The 19,131-nt window shown below is 60.1% G+C and overlaps 1 protein-coding gene across 2 annotated transcripts; it reads left to right on the forward strand.

Annotated features, from left to right (window-relative positions):
• Positions 1-4,553: 4,553 nt before the first annotated feature.
• On the forward strand, positions 4,554-18,897 carry PALM (paralemmin). Of its 2 annotated transcripts, XM_082835363.1 has the most exons (8): positions 4,554-5,267; positions 5,735-5,815; positions 6,014-6,144; positions 7,651-7,813; positions 9,449-9,470; positions 10,909-10,968; positions 13,400-13,531; positions 16,847-18,897. In XM_082835363.1, the coding sequence occupies exons 1-8, from the start codon at positions 5,100-5,102 to the stop codon at positions 17,374-17,376; spliced, it is 1,287 nt and encodes a 428-aa protein (XP_082691489.1). In that variant the 5' UTR covers positions 4,554-5,099; the 3' UTR covers positions 17,377-18,897. The 2 variants fall into 2 exon arrangements, with proteins under 2 accessions (XP_082691489.1, XP_082691490.1); XM_082835364.1 differs by lacking the exon at positions 13,400-13,531.
• The last annotated feature ends 234 nt before the right edge of the window (positions 18,898-19,131 follow it).

Below are 19,131 nucleotides of genomic sequence, written 5' to 3' on the forward strand. Positions count from 1 at the left end.
TCTCATTAGCTCATCTCCTGGAGCAGGATTATCTCACGCGCTCCCAGCCGACGCCCTCGCCGAGTCCTGAGCCGCCCACAAGGCTGCTCGAGCCCAGAATTTTCTCCATGCGCCATAAAAATAATCGCGCAAGGACCAGACACCTGCGCGTGCTGATGGTGGGCGTCCTGACGGAGGGCATGTCCCTCCACCAGCAGCTGCGAGCTGCGGCCCATTGCCCAGAGGAGCCGGTGCAGGCTCAGAGACGCTCGTGGCTTGCCCCGGGTCACACAGCCAGCGGAGGCAGCCGCCATGCTGCGCTAAACCCTCCCCATGCGTTTTAGCCAAAATTCAGCTTCTGCGCCCAGCTTGTAAAATCTTTTGTAATCTGGCCTCTGCTTCCCTCACTGAGCCCAAGTGAGCATCTCAGCCATCCCACTGACCACCCCTACCCGCGCCAGACCTCAGGGAGACCCTGCGCTCCGTGTGCCCGACCCTGCCTGGGTCCAGGTCCCCACTTCACCATTTAGATGCTTTAGTCCATTCATTGATAAAACAGCCATAATTATCCCACGTGCCTCACAGGATCTTCAGGAGACTGGACGCTTAGCAAATGTGTACAGACCCCGCTCCTCCCCAGACTCAGTTTTCCCTTCTGTAAAGTGGGGCTGAGACCCGCCCGCGGAAGATGGTTAGCGCTGGGGAAGGTGTTCCTATTGTATTGCTGTTTTATTAGGGTTCCATCGTCCTATTTTGTTTTACTTTTCGGATTTATGATGCTGAACATTATCTTCGCTTGACCTCGGCTGCCTCACACCGAGGGCGGGTTCAGACCCTTCCCGGGTAGAAGCCCCTCCCTGGGCAGACGCACCTAAAACCAGAACGGGGAGCCCTCCCCGCTGCAGCAGGGGTTGGGGAGACCCTGTTATTCATCCAAGTCCCACCCTGTTTAGGCAGCCCCTGACGCCCGAGGCCGGAAGCCCCTCAGGCCCCCAGCGCAGGGCTGGGGACTGGAGATGCTTGGCGCCGGCCCCACCCCCGCGCGCCTGCAGGCCTCGGCGTTGCCATGGGGATGGCGCGGTTGCCAGGGCGACCGCCTCCCGTGGGCCCAGCCATCCATCACCAGAGGCGGCGGCCGCGCCCGGGGCGGCTCTGGCGCCCCCAGGGCCAGGGAAGGGCACCTGAGTGGGGCTCACAGCCCGCGCCCCTCGGGCTGTCTGGGCCGAGACAGCCAGGCGGATGGGGAGGGATAGAAATTCTCTGCCTGGTCCGGCGCCTCTCCTTCGTGTGTCCGCCTGACCTTCCCCTGCCCTCGCTTGGCCCGGCAGGGACTGGCCGCCCTAGCGAGGACACTGCCCGCCTTGTCTCCAACCTGGAAAGCTGACCTCACAGCCATCCCTGTGTCCCTGTGTCTGACCCGAATGGCCACCTGCCTGTCAGGGTGGGGACCCGGCATTAGGCGGCTTGGTAACTCTGCCCGCCATGGCCCTATTTGCACTAGGGTCTCAGCTGCTATGCCCCCTCCCCCAACTATGCCTCCTGCTTGAGTGGGTCCCTGGAGGCCGCGCTGGGGCTAGGAAAGGGGAAGCCCTGTGGTGTGGCCTGGAGCTGGACAGTTGTAGTTTGAATCCCAGCTCTCACTTCCTAGCTCTGTGACTTTGGGCAAGTGACTCGCCCTCTGTGGGCCTCAGTTTCCAGCTATGGGAAGCGTATAGCGGGCAGAGGGAACATCAAGTGCAAAGGCCCTGAGGTAGGGATGAACTTGGTGCAGGGCAGGCACAGCCAGCAGGTCCTGGTGGCTGGAACAGAGTGAGCGGGAGGGAGAGTGGAGGGCGCCAGGGCAGGGAAGTGGGTGCGGGCTGGGCCTTGTGGTGTTTTGCAAAGGGTGGTGGGAGCCTGGGGGACTTGAGAGCAGGAGAGCGACCGGTTTGGATACTGGTTTGGAGAAGCTGCCTCTGGCTGTGGGCTGTCAGGGGGGCAGGGAGGTGGCAGGTGATGGTGGAGGCCTGGGCTGGGGTGGGAAGTGTGGCGTCTGCAAGAATTGAGGAAACAGGCCTGTGTGGGGAGCTCAGGGGGTGGCACCCTGCCGGCGTCACACAGGGTGAAGGAGCAGACCCAGAAATCCAGCTGGCCTGGCCCTTCAGGAAGGGCAACTGAGTCAGATAGCTGGATCAAGCCTGTCTTGAACTCCACCCAGCTGAACCCAGCCTCCCTGAGGAAGGACGGGGGAAACTGCAGAGGGTGCAGCTGGTGCTGCTGGGCCCCTGGGAGGGGAGGAGGTGCCTCCTCGGGAGGGAGGAGCTGGGTGGGGTCACCTGGCTGGGGCGTGGGAGCCTGATGACTTCACCGGTCTCAGCAAGGCCAGGAAACCACCGAACCCTAGTGGGGCGGGCGGCTGGGGCACTGCAGCCCGGGATGGATGTCCACCTGGCAGCCGCCCGGTGGGGGGTGGGGGGGGAGGGCGGGGGCGGGGGCTTGGGTCGGGGTAGACCCCGAGCGCTCTGCGGCTTGGGGCCTGTTTCCCTTCCGAGCCACAGCGGGCGGGAGACATACAGGAGCGTCCGGAGCTGGGGTGTGCTGATGGAGAAACCGAGGCCAGACCCACAGGGTCTGTGGAGACCTCGGGGTGGCCCTGATACCAGGCCAAGGAGTGGGTGGGGCCCAAACACGGTCTGTAATTTCAGTGCCTGCCGTGCCCGTGAAGATAAGGGGCTCGGGGCAAATGGGGGGACAGGTGGGGGGTTGCGGCTCCCACTGCTCAGAACCCCTTCGTGCCCGCCAGGCCCTCGCCCATGAGACGGGGCCTCCAAGAGTGGCCCTGTGGTCACTGGGGATTTGAGGCAGCCGGTCCCAAAGCCCCCCGCTTGGGCTCGAGACCCTCCGCCCCCACCCCCCTTTTGCATTGTCACAGCGGCCCTGGAAGCGTGAGGTTATTCTGAGGCCCGTTGGAGAGGATGTTCTGGGCTTCAGGGGTCCAGTCATTTCACTGCACCTACTGTGTGCAGCTTCCAGACCGGAGGCTGGGAAGGGAAGTGTCAGGCTCTGAAAGCTCCTCTTCCCCCACCAGGTGGGGAGGGGGGATGCTGGAGAGCAGGGATGACTCATCCTCCAGGTCCTGGGCCTCCTGCTGGCCCCGTGCCCCCACAGAAGGCCCCAGAGCCTCAGCAGCATGAGGTCCTGTCCCTTTAAGGGCACCTGACATTTATCCAGCTCCTACTGCATACCCGTTTAAGGCTAAAACTGCACCGGATGGGCTCTCAGAAAACATGGATGGGGCAATTCCCCGGTGGTCCGGCGGTTAGGACTCAGCACTTTCACTGCCAGGGTCCAGGTTCAATTCATGGGCAGGGAGCTAAGGTCCCGCGAGCTGTGCGGCGCAGCAAAAAAATCAAACAAACAAAACGTGGATGGGATGAGAAGGGAGCCTGGGGCTGAATTCCAGCTTTGCTTCTTTTTTGCTGTGTGTTTTTGGGAGGCTCACAGCTGTCTCTGGGCCTTTTGGAGTCCTGGGAGACTCCAGGTGAGGCGAGTGTGAGAAGCGCCAGAAATCCCAGGACAGCATCGAGGACTTTGCCGGCCAAAGGTTGTGCGGTGGGGCTTCAGGGTCCTTCCTCCCCCAAGTGTCCCTCCCAGGGCTGGAGAATGCTGAGGCTGAGGAGGGGGCGGTCTCGGTCAGGCTCTCCGTCTGAGCAGAAGGGTGATACTGCTCTTCCTGAGACACTCTTCTCCAGGCTTTGATTCCCAGGGAACTCCTATGAATCCTCAGAAGCCCAGCTTCAATGCCCTTCCTAGGTCTCTAGACTGGGCCTCACTCCTCATGTCCCTTGGCCCTGCCCCGAGGGGTGGCAGGAGGGTTTGTTGGGAGGAATTAATGCGGGAATAAGGCTGCTTGGAGGGGACTTCCCTGGTGGTCCGGTGGTTGGGACTCCCTCTTCCAATTGATAAGTGGAATATTTATAAATGGAATGGAATATGTATAAATGGAATATTTCCTGCCATATCAATAAACAAAGGATGTCACAGTCATCAACGATTGCAGCCCTCCAGCGTGAGCCGGTGAGCCCTCAGGAAACTCAGGGCTAAAAAGAATACCTGCCATCTAGCAGCCGTCAGACTGCAGCCGCTCCCTGCGGTGAGCCCTGAGGAAACTCAGGATGTGGCAGGATACTGGCCCCAGAGAGCTGAGGTGCACATCAAAGGAATGGTTTCAGTGAGCCCAGACTCTTGCATCTTCCCATACATGGAAAAGCGCTAAACTCCTTAACTTGAGATATCTGATTTTCTTTATCTTTTATTTTTTTTAAACGTTATTTTATGACACGTAGGTTTTTTTTTTTTTAATTTATCTTTGGCTGCGTTGGGTCTTCGTTGCTGTGCGCGGGCTTTCTCTAGCTGCGGGAGCAGCTACTCTTCATCGCGGTGCGCGGGCTTCTCATTGCGGTGGCTTCTCTTGTTGCGGAGCACGGGCTCTAGGTGCGCGGGCTCAGTAGTTGTGGTGCACAGGCTGAGTTGCTCCGCAGCATGTGGGATCTACCTGGACCAGGGCTTGAACCCGTGACCCTTGCATTGGCAGGTGGGTTCTTAACCACTGTGTCACCAGGGAAGTCCTGGTTTTCTGTAATTAACTATAATCTTTTGACGTTCCCGACTACCTGCCCTTGTTGCAAAACTCCTAGATGTCCTGGCTTCCCCCCTCGCCTCCTCGGAGCCGTTTCTCAGAGTTATCTGAAGCTCTGTCTCCCGGGCTGCAGTCCTCATTTTGTCCCCAATAAAACTTAATTCACGGGCTTCCCTGGTGGCGCAGTGGTTGAGAGTCCGCCTGCCGATGCAGGGAACACGGGTTCGTGCCCCGGTCCGGGAAGAAAAAAAAAAACCAAAACTCGCAACTCTCACATTGTGCATATATATTTTTTTAAGTCAACACGGTGCAGGGGGTGAGGGTCCCATCCCTGGTTGGGGAACTAAGATCCCACTCCTTACCTCCGGGCCAAAAAACCAAAACGTAAAACAGAAGCAATATTGTAACAAATTCAATAAAGACTTAAAAAAAAAAAAAAAAAGACTGCAGGGAGAGGAGGCTGGTGCCTCCGAGGGGGGTGGGTAATGGCCCTATTCCGCGGATGGGAAACTCCGGCTCACCCAGCAGGAAGACACAGGGTGGGGATTGGAACTGGATCTGCCAAAAGCAGGGTTGGGGTGGACCCCCTACCTCACTTGACCTTTTGTGTCCCCCCAGGGTCCTGGTGGCAGAGACCACGTCCCAGCAGGAGCGGCTCCAGGCCATTGCAGTGAGTTTTTCCTGGTCCCGAGGATGGTGTGGCCAGTGGGGGCAGGCTGGGGGGACCTGGGGTCTCAGGGGCTCCCCACACCCAGCCTGGGGCTCCAGGACGCAGAACCCCAGTGTGGAGTGGGAAACTTGAGTGCCTGCTGGTACTTCCCCACAAAATGAAAATGTCGAGATCCCTTTAGTCCTCAGAATGTGGACTCTTAGGCCGAGAGCCCTCTCAGAGCCCCTGGGCAGCCCACCTGCAGGGGAGAGACTGCTGGCATTTGGGGGGGGAAGGTGGGGGGACAAGCTGTGGGGAGGTGGAGGGGGACAGGAGGGGGGCAGGTAGATGGCACAGTCTGGGGCATAGGTGGGGGGGGCCAGTGGGATGCCATTTACAGAAAAAGCGGGATCCGTGTGGGCAAAGACTGGGCGTTTGTGGGGTCTCCGCGCCCCACGCCCGCCCTGACCGCGTGGTCCGTCTGGCAGGAGAAGCGGCGGAGGCAGGCGGAGATCGAGAACAGGCGCCGGCAGCTGGAGGACGACCGGCGGCAGCTGCAGCACCTGAAGGTCCGGGCGGAGCCTCGGCCAGGGAGGGGGCGGCAGCGTCCAGGGACCCCGGCCTTGGCCGGAGCAGGGGGGCAGGAAGGCTGAGGTGACCCCTATTCTGATCCCAGTCCTGACTCAGACCCTAACCTGACCCTGACCGCCACCTCAACCTGACCCCAGCCCCGACCCTGGCTTTGACCTTGGTCCCCACTGTCCCAGTCCAAGGCGCTGCGGGAACGCTGGCTGCTGGCGGGGACGCCGTCCTCAGCCTCGGAGGGGGACGAGGACATGAGGAGACAGATGCAGGAGGACGAGCAGAAGGCGCGACTGCTGGAAGAATCCATCTCCAGGTGGGTGGGGCCGCGGCAGCCGCGGAGGGCTCGGTGGGATCCACCCGCGGGCCCCTGTGCCTGGGTGGAGGGGGCGCTGTGGGGAGGAGCCTCCCACCCAGGCTCGGGGAAGCGGGGTGTGCTGCCTGTGTGACCCCTTCCTCCTCTCCACCCCGCAGCGGGGCGTGAGGAGGCAGGGCGACGGTGCATCTCTGAGCGTGGGAGATGCGGCCTCCCCCTGGGCTTCCTGGCGCCAGCCCAGCTGGCTCTTCCCGGCGCTGATGGAGCCGCGGAGGCACTGCAGCTGGGCCTGCAGGAAGCCGGGGGAGGGGGCAGGCCGGGGAAAGTGACCATCGCCCTGGGCTGGGACAAAAGGCCCGGAGGAGTTTCCGGGCAGGCAGGCCGGCGGCCCAGGCTCAGCTCCCGGGGCAGCGGGGTCATGCGGAGGGAAGTGACAGCCAAAATTCCAGTGTCCGCTGGGCCAGGGAAGGCCCTAGAGGCATGGGCCAGCCCGCCAGCCAGCGGACGCTGAGGCGGGCCCCGCAGTGGGGACCTTGGGATCCTGTCTGGATGCGTTTCATCTGGAAGAAAGTGGGAGAGTGCTGGCTGGGATTCCCTTCCCCAGGCCTCAGTTTTCCCACCTGTGACCTGTGTGCCCAGATGGAGGCGGGGCTGAAATGGGCCCGGGAGAGATGGTAGGGACTGAGCAGGCCGAAGGCTCTTGCGGGTGGGCTGGAAGGTGGATGGGAACCACCGGGAATCTCCTGCCCCTCCCACCCTGCTGGCTGCAGCCCTGTGCCAGGGGAGGGCCTGCCCTTGAGCCCTACTGTGTGGCTGGCTTTCGGGGGCCTTGGCTTTCTTCCGGACAGGGCAACCCCCTCCTCGGGTGGTTCCATCACCTGCAGTTTGCCCGCTCAGTGTCCCCACTGGACACCTCCTCCTGGAAGCCCTCCAGGCTGACCCCAGCTGTGTCCAGCCTGCCAACCTGGGCTCACTTTGCTAGGGGGCTGCAGACTCACCCGCGGTCTGTCCTGAGTCTTCAAGGAGAACGTGACCCCGGGTGCTGAGTGCCTTTAACGTCTGCAGCCCAAAGGCTCAGGCAGGTGACACTTCAGGCGGGATTGAATATGCCTGTCTTGTTTTCACTGGGTTTATGTGCACCATTATCTTCTAATACTTGGAAAGTAACATGGTTTTTCCAGTTTCCCTGGAGAGATGAAGATTCCTGTAAAAATAAATGTATTTGAGTGGGAAAAAGGAGAGTCTGTTGGAAGCAAGAACAGGAGTAAGCAGTGGCACGGGCGGTGCAGGGATCCAGGGACCAGCCGGCCCCTGGGTTCGGGTCCCCGCTCTGCGGCCTGCTGGCACTGCTCCAGGACTCCATTTCCCCTGCCATGCGCGGGAAGGAGAACACTTCGCAAGGTCGTTATAAAACATCCAAATTAAGGAAGCCCTTCTGGGATGTGCCGGGTGGTGCTAGGCACCGTAAGTGCCCGGCAGGGTGGTCACCTCGTGCGCCCTCCCCAGGCTGGAGCAGGAGATCGAGGAGCTGGAGAACGCGGATGCGCTGCCGGCCGCCGCCAAGGAGAGCCCGGCAGCCCCGAGCCCTGCCCGCACCCCCGCCCCCGCCCCGGCCCCACGCCCCGCCCAGGAGGACCAGAGGGCCGAGGCTGTGCTGAATTCTCAGCAGGTAAGAGGTTCCCGGGGCGCCGCCCTGCTGGCCCAGATCCAGACGCCCTCACCGCCTCTGGGGCTGTGGCCAGTGGCGCATCCAGATCCCAGCCTGGCCACTTCCCAGCTGCGTGACCAACATGCTTTGCTTTGCCTCCCTGGGCCTCGGTTTCCCTGCCGTGCGGGGGCGTCCTGGGGGGGTCAGTGAGTCAGTGGAAAACCAGCGTTTCACGGGTAAAGGGTCTTTTCCCTGCTTGGCATCTTTCTCACGTTCGTGAACACAGCAGGCATCACCTGTCTAATCCCCACAACAGCCCTTTCAGGTGCGAGCAGCGTCCCCATTAGATGGAAGGCAAAGACTGAGGCCCGGGGAATTCCCTGGCGGTCCAGTGCGGCGCTTCCACTGCAGGGGGCACGGGTTCGATCCCTGGTCAGGGAACTAAGATCCCGCGTGCCACGTGGTGCAGCCAAAAAAAATAAAATAAAAGACTGAGGCCCAGAGGGGTTGAGAGACTGGCTCAAGGCCGCACAGCTGAGGAGTGGTCTTTCCTGGGCTCAGCCATTGATTCCCGGGTGTGACATCCAACCAGGTTCAGGTGAAACCAGACCCTGGAACTCTGGACCCCGAGCTCGTGGTTGCCACAGTGTGTTAAGGCAAATGTAGAAGTCTCCCAACCACCTTTGTTGTCTTCAGGACTCAGGGGGCTGTGGGACATGCCTCCTCTGCCCCCATCCACCCTTGTTACCCCCACCCCAGATGAGCTGCAGCTGGGGAGACATCCCTGCTGTGTGCCCCAGTCCTTCTCCAGCTGCTGCTCTGATAGCTTCAGTCTGGAGCCTACAGACCTACCCTCACTGTTTCCCAAGGCTTGGTTGGGGCAGACCAAGAGGACGTAGACCCAGGCCCTGGCCTTCCTGAGCTGTTGCTGAGTGGGCAGACGGGCACGATCAGGCAACTGCAAACACAGGAAGGTGGTCGGACCCATTGTGGGGGAGCATGGGGTGCTGTGGAGTCCCCAGTGAGGTGTCTGATTCATGGGAGGGCTGGGCAGGCTTCCCAGAGATGGGTTTTGAAGGTTGAGTAGGAGTTCTCCAGGCTCGGACTCAAGTTGAGAGGGGATTTTCCGTGAGGTTGATTGAGCACAGACTGCGTGCTGGAGTGGTCTCTGCCCTCACGATGCCCACCTCCTGGCTAGGTAAATAACATGGTAACCTGAGGGGCAGTCCAGGATGGGGTCGGGGAGCCACCTTTAGGTTGGGTGGTCAGGGGGCTGAGCGAGCAGCCAGCCAAGTGGAAATCCAGGAAGGGCCTTCGAAGCGGAGGGACACTGCTCATGTAACAGCGAGGAGACCAGGGACGCTGGCCGGGGATGGGAGGAGGCAGGAGAGGCCGGTGGGTAGGTCTCCGCTGGCACAAGCCCTGGGGCTCACCAGGAAGGGTTGGACTTTGTTCTGGGAGCTCTGGGAGCCCCGGGAGGCTTCTGAGCAGGCTGGGACCTTTCTGGCTGTCTGGGGGATCGGTCCAGGAGGAGACAGCCCCTCTGATGGGGTCACCTCTCAGCCAGGCCCTCCCCAGGCTCCGGCCTCGGCAGGTGGGACACTGGTCATGGGGGAGGGGCGCCGGCACCCCTGACCTCTCCGTTCTTTTTTGCAGGCCCCGGTGGGCACGCCCAAAGGTACGTCTTCGGGAAGGGGCGGGCCGAGCCCCGGCGCCCTCTGCTGGCCAGATGGGGGATGGCAGGCAGGGGAGGGTGACTTTAAGGTGCTATTGTTGCTAAAAAGTAAAAATAATAGCACAATGACTCGCATTGTCATTGTTCTCAGCGAGCCCCGACTTTGAGCCGGCCCAGTGCCCCTTAATATCATTTCATCGAATTTTCACAACATCCCTGGGTGGGGCTGCTGCAGCACCTGTGTTACAGGTGAGGAAACTGGCTTTGCCGGGGCGTGTCTGGCTGAGGTCTTAGCCCTGGGGTGGGTCCATCCTGTCCACGCGGCGTGCCTGGCCTTGGCCGGCCCTGCCCCTGTTCCATACCCACTTGCTCTGGGCTCCAGGGCAGGTGGGTGGGCTTCAGTTTTCGCGTCTGTAAAACTGGATTGGTGGGGCTGAGACACCAGGGTCCTGGCTGTCCTGGAGATAGTGCACTATTTAAAAGGACAAGGGTCCTGGGACTGCCCTGGCGGTCCAGTGTTTAGGACTCAGCACTTTCACTGATGGAGCCCGGGTTCAGTCCCTGGTCAGGGAACTAAGACCCTGCAAGCTGCGTGGCACAGCCTTAAAAAATAAATAAAACAAAATGTCAAATAAAATAAAAAGACAATGGTCCCACACACACAGATGCAGAAGACTGCCGTCCAGGAAACAAAGAAAAAAGCCCCCCCCCCCAGATTTATTACAGGTATATAGTGTACGCATCTACAGACACTTCACATGTTCACATGACATTTAAATACATACAGTTAGCTGTAACCGTTTATTAACTATATTACTAAGTATATTAAATTTCTTTAACATGTTATATTTTAAAATATATATTGAGCGTCTCTATTTCTGTGTGTAAAGGCATGGAAAGAGCGCCACCAGCCAGGATTGGAGGTGGTAGCCAGAAGTGTCTTTGGCCTGATTTGTCATGAGTTAATTATTCATGAGGAGAGAATGTCTCCTTGTCTTACTGTGGAATTAAAAATTAATAATTAAAAAAAAAAAATCCATGCAGGCTTCTCAGGGATTTTGTGAAAATCATTTGGGTCAAAGAGATGGGCAACGGACTGTGGGGCTGAAGTGTGTTTTCTTTGGGGGGAGCGATTCCATGTGTGTTCGGGGGTTCTGGGCATGCACACATGTGCGGAGGGGTCCAGCTGCATGCACGTGTTAGGGGGAGGATCCAGGTATCTGGGTGAGTGTGTGGGAGGGTGGTCTCAGTGTCTGGGGGTGTCTCCACATGCCTGAGCGTGTCCACGTGTCTGGGGTGTGTCCATGTGCCTGGGGGGATTACCACGCGCCTGGGGGGAGTCCCTGTATCCGGGGGGTGTCCACATGTCTTGCAGGGGGGGGAATCTGTGTGTTTTCTCATCTGAATCTGTCTCTCTCTCTCCCTTTTGCCCCCCGAGCAGAGAAGCGAATCTCCAACACCCCCCTGAGGACGGTTGAAGGCTCCACCATGATGAAGGCCGGTGGGTTGGCCCCAGGCTCAGACCCATGTCCAGCCACTGTCCTGGGCTGAGTGTCAGCCCTGGGGGGCCTGGGGGTCCAGGTCAGGGGGCCAGGTCGGATGCAGACGCGCCCTCAGCAGTACCTGGTGGGGGCTGTGGTTATGGGTGGGTGGCTGGACCAAGGCCGCAGCTCTGAGCCTGGGTGGGGCCGGGCGCCCCCTCTGCTTTGGCACATCCGTCACAAGCCAGCTCAGCTTCCCCGAGAAGATGGGCCCCCTCGCATGGCGTTTCTAACCTGATGCCCCTCCTGGCTTCCATCCCCCAACCTCGCCGCTCGCTCCTGGGGCCCGGGAGGAGGGAGGCGGGCACAGGCTCGCACGCTCACTGCAAACCTTCCCTCCTTCATCATCGTCGGCCCACCTTGGGAGAGGGAGTGAGCACCCTGTCCCTGGAAGTAACCAAGCAGGGCAGTCCGAATTAGTGCTCAGCGCTCTACAAGGTCAGGTTCACATCCCTGCTTGATCACATGACGGCTGGCACCGGGATGGGGGGGCATTGTAGTGACCTCGTGCCCAGGGCCCAGCACAAACCCAGTAACAAGAGTGAGCAGAAGTCAGGACGAACGGCAGAACCTTGTTGCTGCTGTCCCCGAAGTTAGTTTGGAGGCACAGAACCAAGGGGGGCAGTGAAGACCAGGGCGTGACGACACCGGGGGTGGCCGACAGAAGGGGGTGTGCCAGTTAGAGCAGCCCTGCCCAAGAGCAAAGCCAGAGGCCCCCAGCCGGTGACCTTGAGCAGTGCACAACCTGCCCAACTGTATGTCTGATGGTGGGGTGTCAGGCTTCAGAGGGATGTGGGATTACAGAGCATCCTTCACCCACTTATTCATTCTATGATGCTTGCTGAGCTCCTGCTGTGAGCCAGGCAGGAGAGACGCAGCCAGGAGAGCAGGGGTTCTCACGGGAGTGAGAGCCTGCCTGTATGGTTAACTTACAGAGAGGATACAGCAGAGCACGGGCAGCTGGAGAGGGGACCATTTGAATTAAAGGGCTCAGGGGAGGCCTAACTTACGAGGTGACATTTGAACAAGGACTCGAAGTGAGGGCGCGAGGCATGCAGGTGGGGCGGAGGTCACACCAGGAGGGGGCACCGCCAGTGCAAAGGCTCTGGGACAGCACTGCGCCTGGCGGGTGGGAAGGACCGCGCGGAGGCCAGTGCTGGTTGGAGCAGCCTGAGTGAGGCGGGGAGGGGGAGGAGATGAGGACGAGGAGGGGACGGGGCGGGTCAGGCCATGCAGGGCCAGGGGTGGGGGTGGGGGGTGGCGTGTGAGCCCTCAGGGCGGCTGGCAGAGCAGGGACGCGCCCCGCTGCGTTCTCACAGGCGGCCCCTGGCGGCTTCGGGGAGAACAGGCCGTGGGCGGCGGCGGGAGACAGGGCGGAGGGGACGGCGGGGGTCCGGGAGGGGTGGGGGGGCGTGAAGGTGGGGCGTAAATGGTGGAGGATGGCGGGTTATTGTGTGGGGGATGGGGGGATGATGGCGAGGGATGGTGGGGGGAAGTGGTAGGGATGGCGGGGAGGGGGAAGGATGGTGGGGGGATGAAGGGAAGGGATGAAGGAGGAAATGGTGGGGCAGATGGTCCAGGAGGACTGTGGCGGACAGTGGGGAGATGGGGGAGGGCTGGGCAATGGTGGGGGCGGATGCAGCTCTTCTCCCCCCCCCCCCCCCGCGCAGGGGCTGCGGAGGCACGAAAAGTGGGCGGGTTCTGGGAGTCCTCAAGGCAGCACCCAGGAATTTGCAGATGGACCGAGGAGGGGGTGTGGGAGTGGTGAGAGAGGGAGGAGGGAGAACGGAGGTGTCCTTGTGAGAAATGGGAGGACCTGGGAGGGGCAGGTTGGGAGGGGTCTTGGCCGTGGTGATGTGGGCCCCTTCATGGAGGAGGGCTGGGGACCCCAGGCGGACGATGTCTGCACAGCGGGGTCAGATGCTGGCTGTTGAGCGATGGCCTTAACGGGTTGTGACTGCATTCGTGTGCAGAGGGAATCATCCCCTCTGCACAGTGGAGCAGGTGAGAATATCGATGTATCAGCGGTCGACTGAGGCGTGCAGCACAGAGAACGCGGCAGTCCAGAACATTGTGGGGCGCGGCTTGCTCACCCGCGCTCCAGTCCTGGCTGGAGTGGGCCAGGGACGCCCCTGAGTCACTGGGACAGTTCAGGACTTTGCAGACGGGGCGGGCTGGCCGGGGTGTCCTCGGATCCCCAGCACAGGAATTCAGACCCCTCGCCCACGGGACTGGGGAGCTAGGGAAGGACGCTGAGCTGGGCGGGGGGGCGCGTCGAGGGCACCTGCTGCTTGGCTGTGCGCTGCCGGCTCCCCTTCCTGGCTTCGCTGCAGCCCGGCGGGGGGCACATGGGCAGGTGGGCCGCGGCGTGACCCGTGCCTCTCGTGCCAGCCATGTACTCGGTGGAGATCACGGTGGAGAAGGACAAGGTGACAGGGGAGACCCGGGTGCTGTCCAGCACCACCGTGCTCCCCCGGGAGCGCCTCCCTCAGGGCATCAAGGTCTACGAGGACGAGACCAAAGGTACGCGCCCCTCCCCCGCCCCGCCAGAGCCTGAGGCCCAGTCCTCCCTCCATCCGAGAACCCACCTGGAGGCGTGGCCAGCGCCAGGCTGGGCTGGGGAGGCCCATCCTGAGTGGCGCCTGCTGCCCTGGGTGCTTCCCGGCCAGAGGGCCCAGCCCTTCAACCCCGATTTCACAGATAACTCATTTAAATAGTTACTGTTGTAGTAAAAGCTACAAAAAAAAAAAAAAAAAAAAAAAACCCCAGAGGTGCGGAGGGGGCCGAGTGAGGGTCCAGCAGTGCGGGGAGGGGGCAGAGGAGGTGAGAAGGGGCACAGTGGGCGTGGGGGAGCAGTGCGCCTGGTGAGGACACAGCATGTGCAAAGGCCCTGAGGTGGGATGGAGTTTGCTGGGCTGGGGAATCGAGAGGAGCCCATGCGGCTGATGCGGAGTGTGGAGGGGGATGGTGAGCCTTGGCGGGGGTGGCAGGGGCCACGGTGCTGAGATCTGGTTTGGTTTTTAGGGCTCCCTCTAGCGGCTGGGAGGGGAGCAGGCTGTGGGAAATACCCACCAGGAAGCTGGGAACGGCAGGAGAGGGCAGCCTTCCGCAGAAGCTCCTGAGTGCCTGCCTCTCTCTATATATAATTCACAGAACGTAAAATTCACTTTTTTTTTTTAACTAAGGAAAACTTTCCTTTAAACTGTGAAATCTGTCAGAATTTAGACAGCCGTCTCATAAACATCTTGGCACTTAAACTTTTGTTTACTTTCGGCATGACCTGACTGGGGAGGGGAAATTTGGGGCAACATTTGCTGTGATGCCAGGGATAGAGGCAAAGCTACCTTAGTAAAGATAACATTTTAAGAAGATGTTAAAAGTACCTTTGAAGTCAAGGCAAACATTTGCTTTCTTCAGGACATGGGGTCCCCAGAGCTGGTCCCTTGAGTCAAGTATAAAATTAGCACAGCTCAGCCTCAGGGTCCATTAGTGAGTCTGTACATGCTGCCGTCATGAGGATATGGAATTCGGAGAGAGAGGATGCAGGACACCCGTACCATTCAGCATACAGCTCGGTGGGTTTTGGAATATTCGCCATGTTGTACACCCTCGCGAGCTGATCCCAGAACATTTCTGTTCCAGATAGAAGCCCCACCCCTGCCCCATCCCCACCATGGCAACCACGAATCCACTCTCCATCCGTGGATTTGCCTGTTCCGGACCTTTGCCGTCTATGGAATCACACACCGTGTGGCCTTTTATGTCTGGCCACTCTTATCGAGCATTACGTTTTCAGGGTTCATCCATGTTTATATTTTATGGCCGAGTAATATTCCAGCGTATGGATGGACCCCATTTTGTTTATCGAGTCATCAGCTGATGGATGTTTGGAATGTTTCCACCTTTCGGTTTTAATGCTAGACGAGTTTTCGTGGGGGCGTTTGTCTTCGCTTCTCTTGGGTGATACCTAGGCACGGAACTGCTGGGTCACGTGGGGACTCTAGGTTTAACCATTTGAGGAACTGCTGGGGTGTTTTCCACAGTGGCTGCACCATTTTACTTTCCCACCAGCCGTGCGTTAGGGTTCCAGTTTCTCCACATCCTCAACAACCCTCATTATTGACCATTTTTAAATTGTGATTATTATTATTGCCATCCTAGTGGGTGTGAAGTGGTATCTCACTGTGGTTTTGATTCCCAAGGCCCCGTGTTCTTAGAGATTCAGGCCTCTGGGGTATCCAGGATGCTATCAAAGGGGTCTTGTCACAGCCCAGCTCTGCTGTAATTTGGGGGCATCGACCCAAGTAGAATCCCAGCTCCAGTTCTCACGGGCTGTGTGGTTCCCGGGCACGTCCCAGCTGCCCCATTTCCTGGACAAGGGTGAGACCGCACAGGGCCAAGGAGCAGAGATGTCTGTGCTCACAGAAGGTCCTCACCTTGGCCGCTGAGCCCTGCCTGGCCCAACCCCTGGGGATTCAGGACCCGCCAGACTGGACTCTGGTTGCTTAGCAATGGGAAGGTGATCCGTTTCCATGGCAACCAAGGGCTCGGATTCCTACCCTGGGGCAGTGGCCAGCGGGAAATACCTAGCTTGGGTCTGTGTGACCTGGGCACACCCCACCCTCTGGGCCTCGAGCCCAAAGTCACTGCAAGGCCTTGATGCATGGACGCCCCTCCCCAGGGATTTGGAAACTGAGAGTGGAAAGCACTTTCCTTCTGGCCAGAAGCCAGAGACTGGCCAAGCCTGAACCTTGGGCTGGGAGGAGGCGAGTCCCCGGGGTGTCCAGTGTGTCCCTCCCTCCATGCTAAGCAGCTGGGCAGCTGTGTTTCTAGAAGGGCTGTGATCTGAGGCTGGCATCAGACCACAGCTGGGACTCCTCCCGGGTGCCGAAGTCCGGCCCTCAGAGACTGTAACACAGGTTAGAACATGACACATCAGCGGGACACGGGTGACAAAAGCCGGAGAGATTGGAAAATACACTTAGCAAGCTTGACTGCACACATAAAACTCTGCCCAGTGGAGAATACACATTCTTTTCAAACAAGGGTGGGGCATTTTCGGAAAGTGAGCATGTCCTGTTACAAGGTTGTATCTTACACTCTGTTTTCCTGGACCACAGTCCCCCGCTCCCCCAAATTGAAAAACACTCTTCTAAATAAATCTTGGCTTAAAGAGGCAATCAGTCAAAATGGAAATTATGAGATATTTACGCTTGAAACAGAATGACATGAAGTAATCCATGAACTGCAGCCGAAACAGAGCTCAGAGGAAAATGTATAGCCTTTGGGGCATTGACTAGAAAACAAGAAAGATGGGTGAATGAACTAAACTTTAATTCAAGATCGTCCACATGAGCTCAAGGAAGGAGGAAATCAGAATCCCCGCAAGTCCTCATGAAAGGAATGCCTAGACCGGTAGAAAGAGCAGGGTCCGGCCGCAGCCGGCCGTGTGACGTGGGGCTCCTTAACTACCCTTCTCTGAACTCCATTTTCTCCGTCTTTGCGATGGAAAAAAACAGACCTACTTTGCAAGGGAATCGCCTGGGAGCAAGTTGACTGGGGCATAGGGAAATGCTTCAAACCGCGAGACAATAAAATCCCAATTCATGTGTTCTTTCTTGGTTTCTCACACATGCTTTTGTGCCTATACATTTTCCTCTGTGCACCAATTTGCCTGTGCCCACAGATTCCTGTGGGAGCTTTAATTGTCAGTTGGTTCCAAAGGTGTAATTTAGTTTATGATCCCCCTTTAGCCTAGAGGTGGCTCTTAGCCTTGCCAGGCCTCCCCTCCTGTCTGGGAACCAGCTCACTCTCTCCTTCTCTCCCCCCACATGCCAGTGGTCCACGCCGTGGACGGCACGGCGGAGAATGGGATTCACCCGCTGAGCTCCTCTGAGGTGGACGAACTCATCCACAAGGCGGACGAGGTCACGCTGAGCGAGGCAGGGTCTGCGGCCGGGTCAGCAGAGCCCCGGGGGCCGTCGGAGGAGGCAGTCCGGACCACGCCGTCCAGGCGGGAGATCACTGGAGTTCAGGCCCAGCCCGGCGAGGCCACGTCAGGCCCTCCTGGCATCCAGCCGGGCCAGGAGCCCCCGGTCACCATGATCTTCATGGGCTACCAGAACGTGGAGGATGAGGCTGAGACCCAGAAGGTGCTGGGCTTGCAGGACACCATCACCGCAGAGCTGGTGGTCATTGAGGACGCGGCCGAGCCCAAGGAGCCCGCCCCGCCCAACGGCAGTGCGGCCGAGCCCCCTGCCACCGAGGGCTCCAGGGAAGAGAACCAGGTGGGGCTCGAGGCCCCTGCCAGCGACCCCCAGGACCTCGACATGAAGAAGCAGCGCTGCAAATGCTGCTCCATTATGTGACCCACCCGGACCCCCAGACCCCGGCCCCGCCCTCCACACCAGACACCCACACAGCCCGGCCCTCCTGGCGCCCGTCCACCCTCCACCCACAAGCACGGGCCCAGGACATGCTGTGTCTTCACACGTTCCTTCTGAGTTTTCTTTCACCGGAAAGAGAGGGACAGGGGTTCCCCCCTCCCGTCACCCCCCCACACACCCTAAACCACTGAGCCGTGTACCCACGCCTGGTAGGAGAGACACGGACACGCCCGCTTCTCCCCAAACGAGGGCCCCCCATGTCACGGCAGCTCCACAGATGCGGCTCTTGCCCACAGCGGTCCTGGCTGGTGTGACCTGGAGCCTCCAAGCAGCCCCAGGCCAGCCCACCTCCCTCTGGGCCTCCTGCCTGTGCCTTCCTGCCACCTCCAATGAGGTCCCTGAGGGGACACCCTGCCGGAGAGGGGTCCCGGGAGCCAGGGGCTCTGGGGGCCTGCTCTGTCTCCACTCAGCCTCTGGAAGTGGGGGGGGGGCGTTCCCTGGCCAAGGCGCTGGGTCCAGATCTCGGGCAGTTGGGCTGAGGCTGTGCCTCTTTGGGGAGCCCGAGCTCGAGGTCTTGGAATGGAGTACGGGCCCCGCTGGACACCCCAGCCTGATGTGCCCCTCCCCCCAGTGCTCTATGTGGGCGCAGCCAGTGGACGATGCAACCTGGGAAGAGGGAGCCCTGAGGATATGCCACCCACTCGGGAGGGGCGTGACCGCTGTGCTCTCTTCTGGCCGGGCTGGGCCGGGGGTCTTCGAGCTGCCTCCTGAACAAGGCAGGGCCACGTGAGCCCCTTTATGTCCTGAGCTCCCACCCCCTCTGGGCCCTCCTTCCTCCTGGTGCTAATTCAGGGACCCTGGGGGACTGCCCCTGGCCTGGCCCCTTCTCCAGCCTGCTTGGACCAGGGTCCTGGGTCTCCCCACCCGTACCCCAGAGATCAGGCCCACCGCCAGCTCTGCTGGGCTTGGCTCGTTCTGGGCAGTGGAGGGGGGCACACCACCTGGGACAGGGAGCTTCCCCTGGGTTGCAGCTGGAGACCCCCATTTGCTTCCCAGCCTGATGTGCGCCTGCCCCCCTCTCACTGGAAGCGGTGAGGGGCGAGGGGCTCCCCTCCTGGGGGCAGCTGACACCTAGATGTACAGACACATCTCCCTGGTTGCAGCCACACTCGTCCCCAGAGGCACATTAGTGCACACGCTCACAGGCCCTCTCGTGTGGGCTGTGGATGACCAGGCCCCATCTCGGCCCCTCCCCTAGGGACCTGCAGCCTGGTGCCCAGGGCCCAGGCCGCCCCCCACCTCAGCAGGGTGGGTGCAGGGGCCGCCCTGGACCGCAGCCTGGGTCCCCATCTCGGCTCTGCCCCTGGGTGGCTGGGATGAGAGGCCCTCTCTGAGGTGACCCTGAGCAGTGGCCATGGAACCCCCCCTTCCTCCTCGACTCCACCTGAGTCCTCGAGCTGTGAGCCTCCGCTGAAGTGCCCTTGCTGCCCGCTCTGCTTTCAATGTGTGATGAGGCCCCAATGTTCTTGACTTTCCCAGAGACGCAAATAAACAGTGTGAACAGCCCCAGGGCCTGGAGTTCTTGGATTTCACCTGCGTGGGGAGGGTACGGCCAGGCCAGCGGGTAGGGCAGGGCGCCGCCGGTGAAAGGCTCACAGAGCCCAGGGAGCTGGTTTCTCCTGTCTGCGGCCCACGCATCCCTCAGACTCACCCCAGTGCTGTGGGTGAGGGAGTTGG

The sequence above is a fragment of the Leucopleurus acutus genome (genome assembly GCF_964270905.1).
Source record: "Leucopleurus acutus genome assembly, chromosome: 3".
Taxonomy (NCBI): Eukaryota; Metazoa; Chordata; class Mammalia; order Artiodactyla; family Delphinidae; genus Leucopleurus; species Leucopleurus acutus.

Excerpts from the sequence above, each read along its gene's own strand:
- PALM (XM_082835363.1), top strand. The coding sequence starts at position 5,100 with ATGGGAAACTCCGGCTCACCCAGCAGGAAGACACAGGGTGGGGATTGG. Across the intron at positions 9,471-10,908 it reads CCCGGTGGGCACGCCCAAAG|AGAAGCGAATCTCCAACACC; the intron begins GTACGTCTTCGG and ends CCCCCCGAGCAG. Across the intron at positions 13,532-16,846 it reads CTACGAGGACGAGACCAAAG|TGGTCCACGCCGTGGACGGC; the intron begins GTACGCGCCCCT and ends CCCACATGCCAG.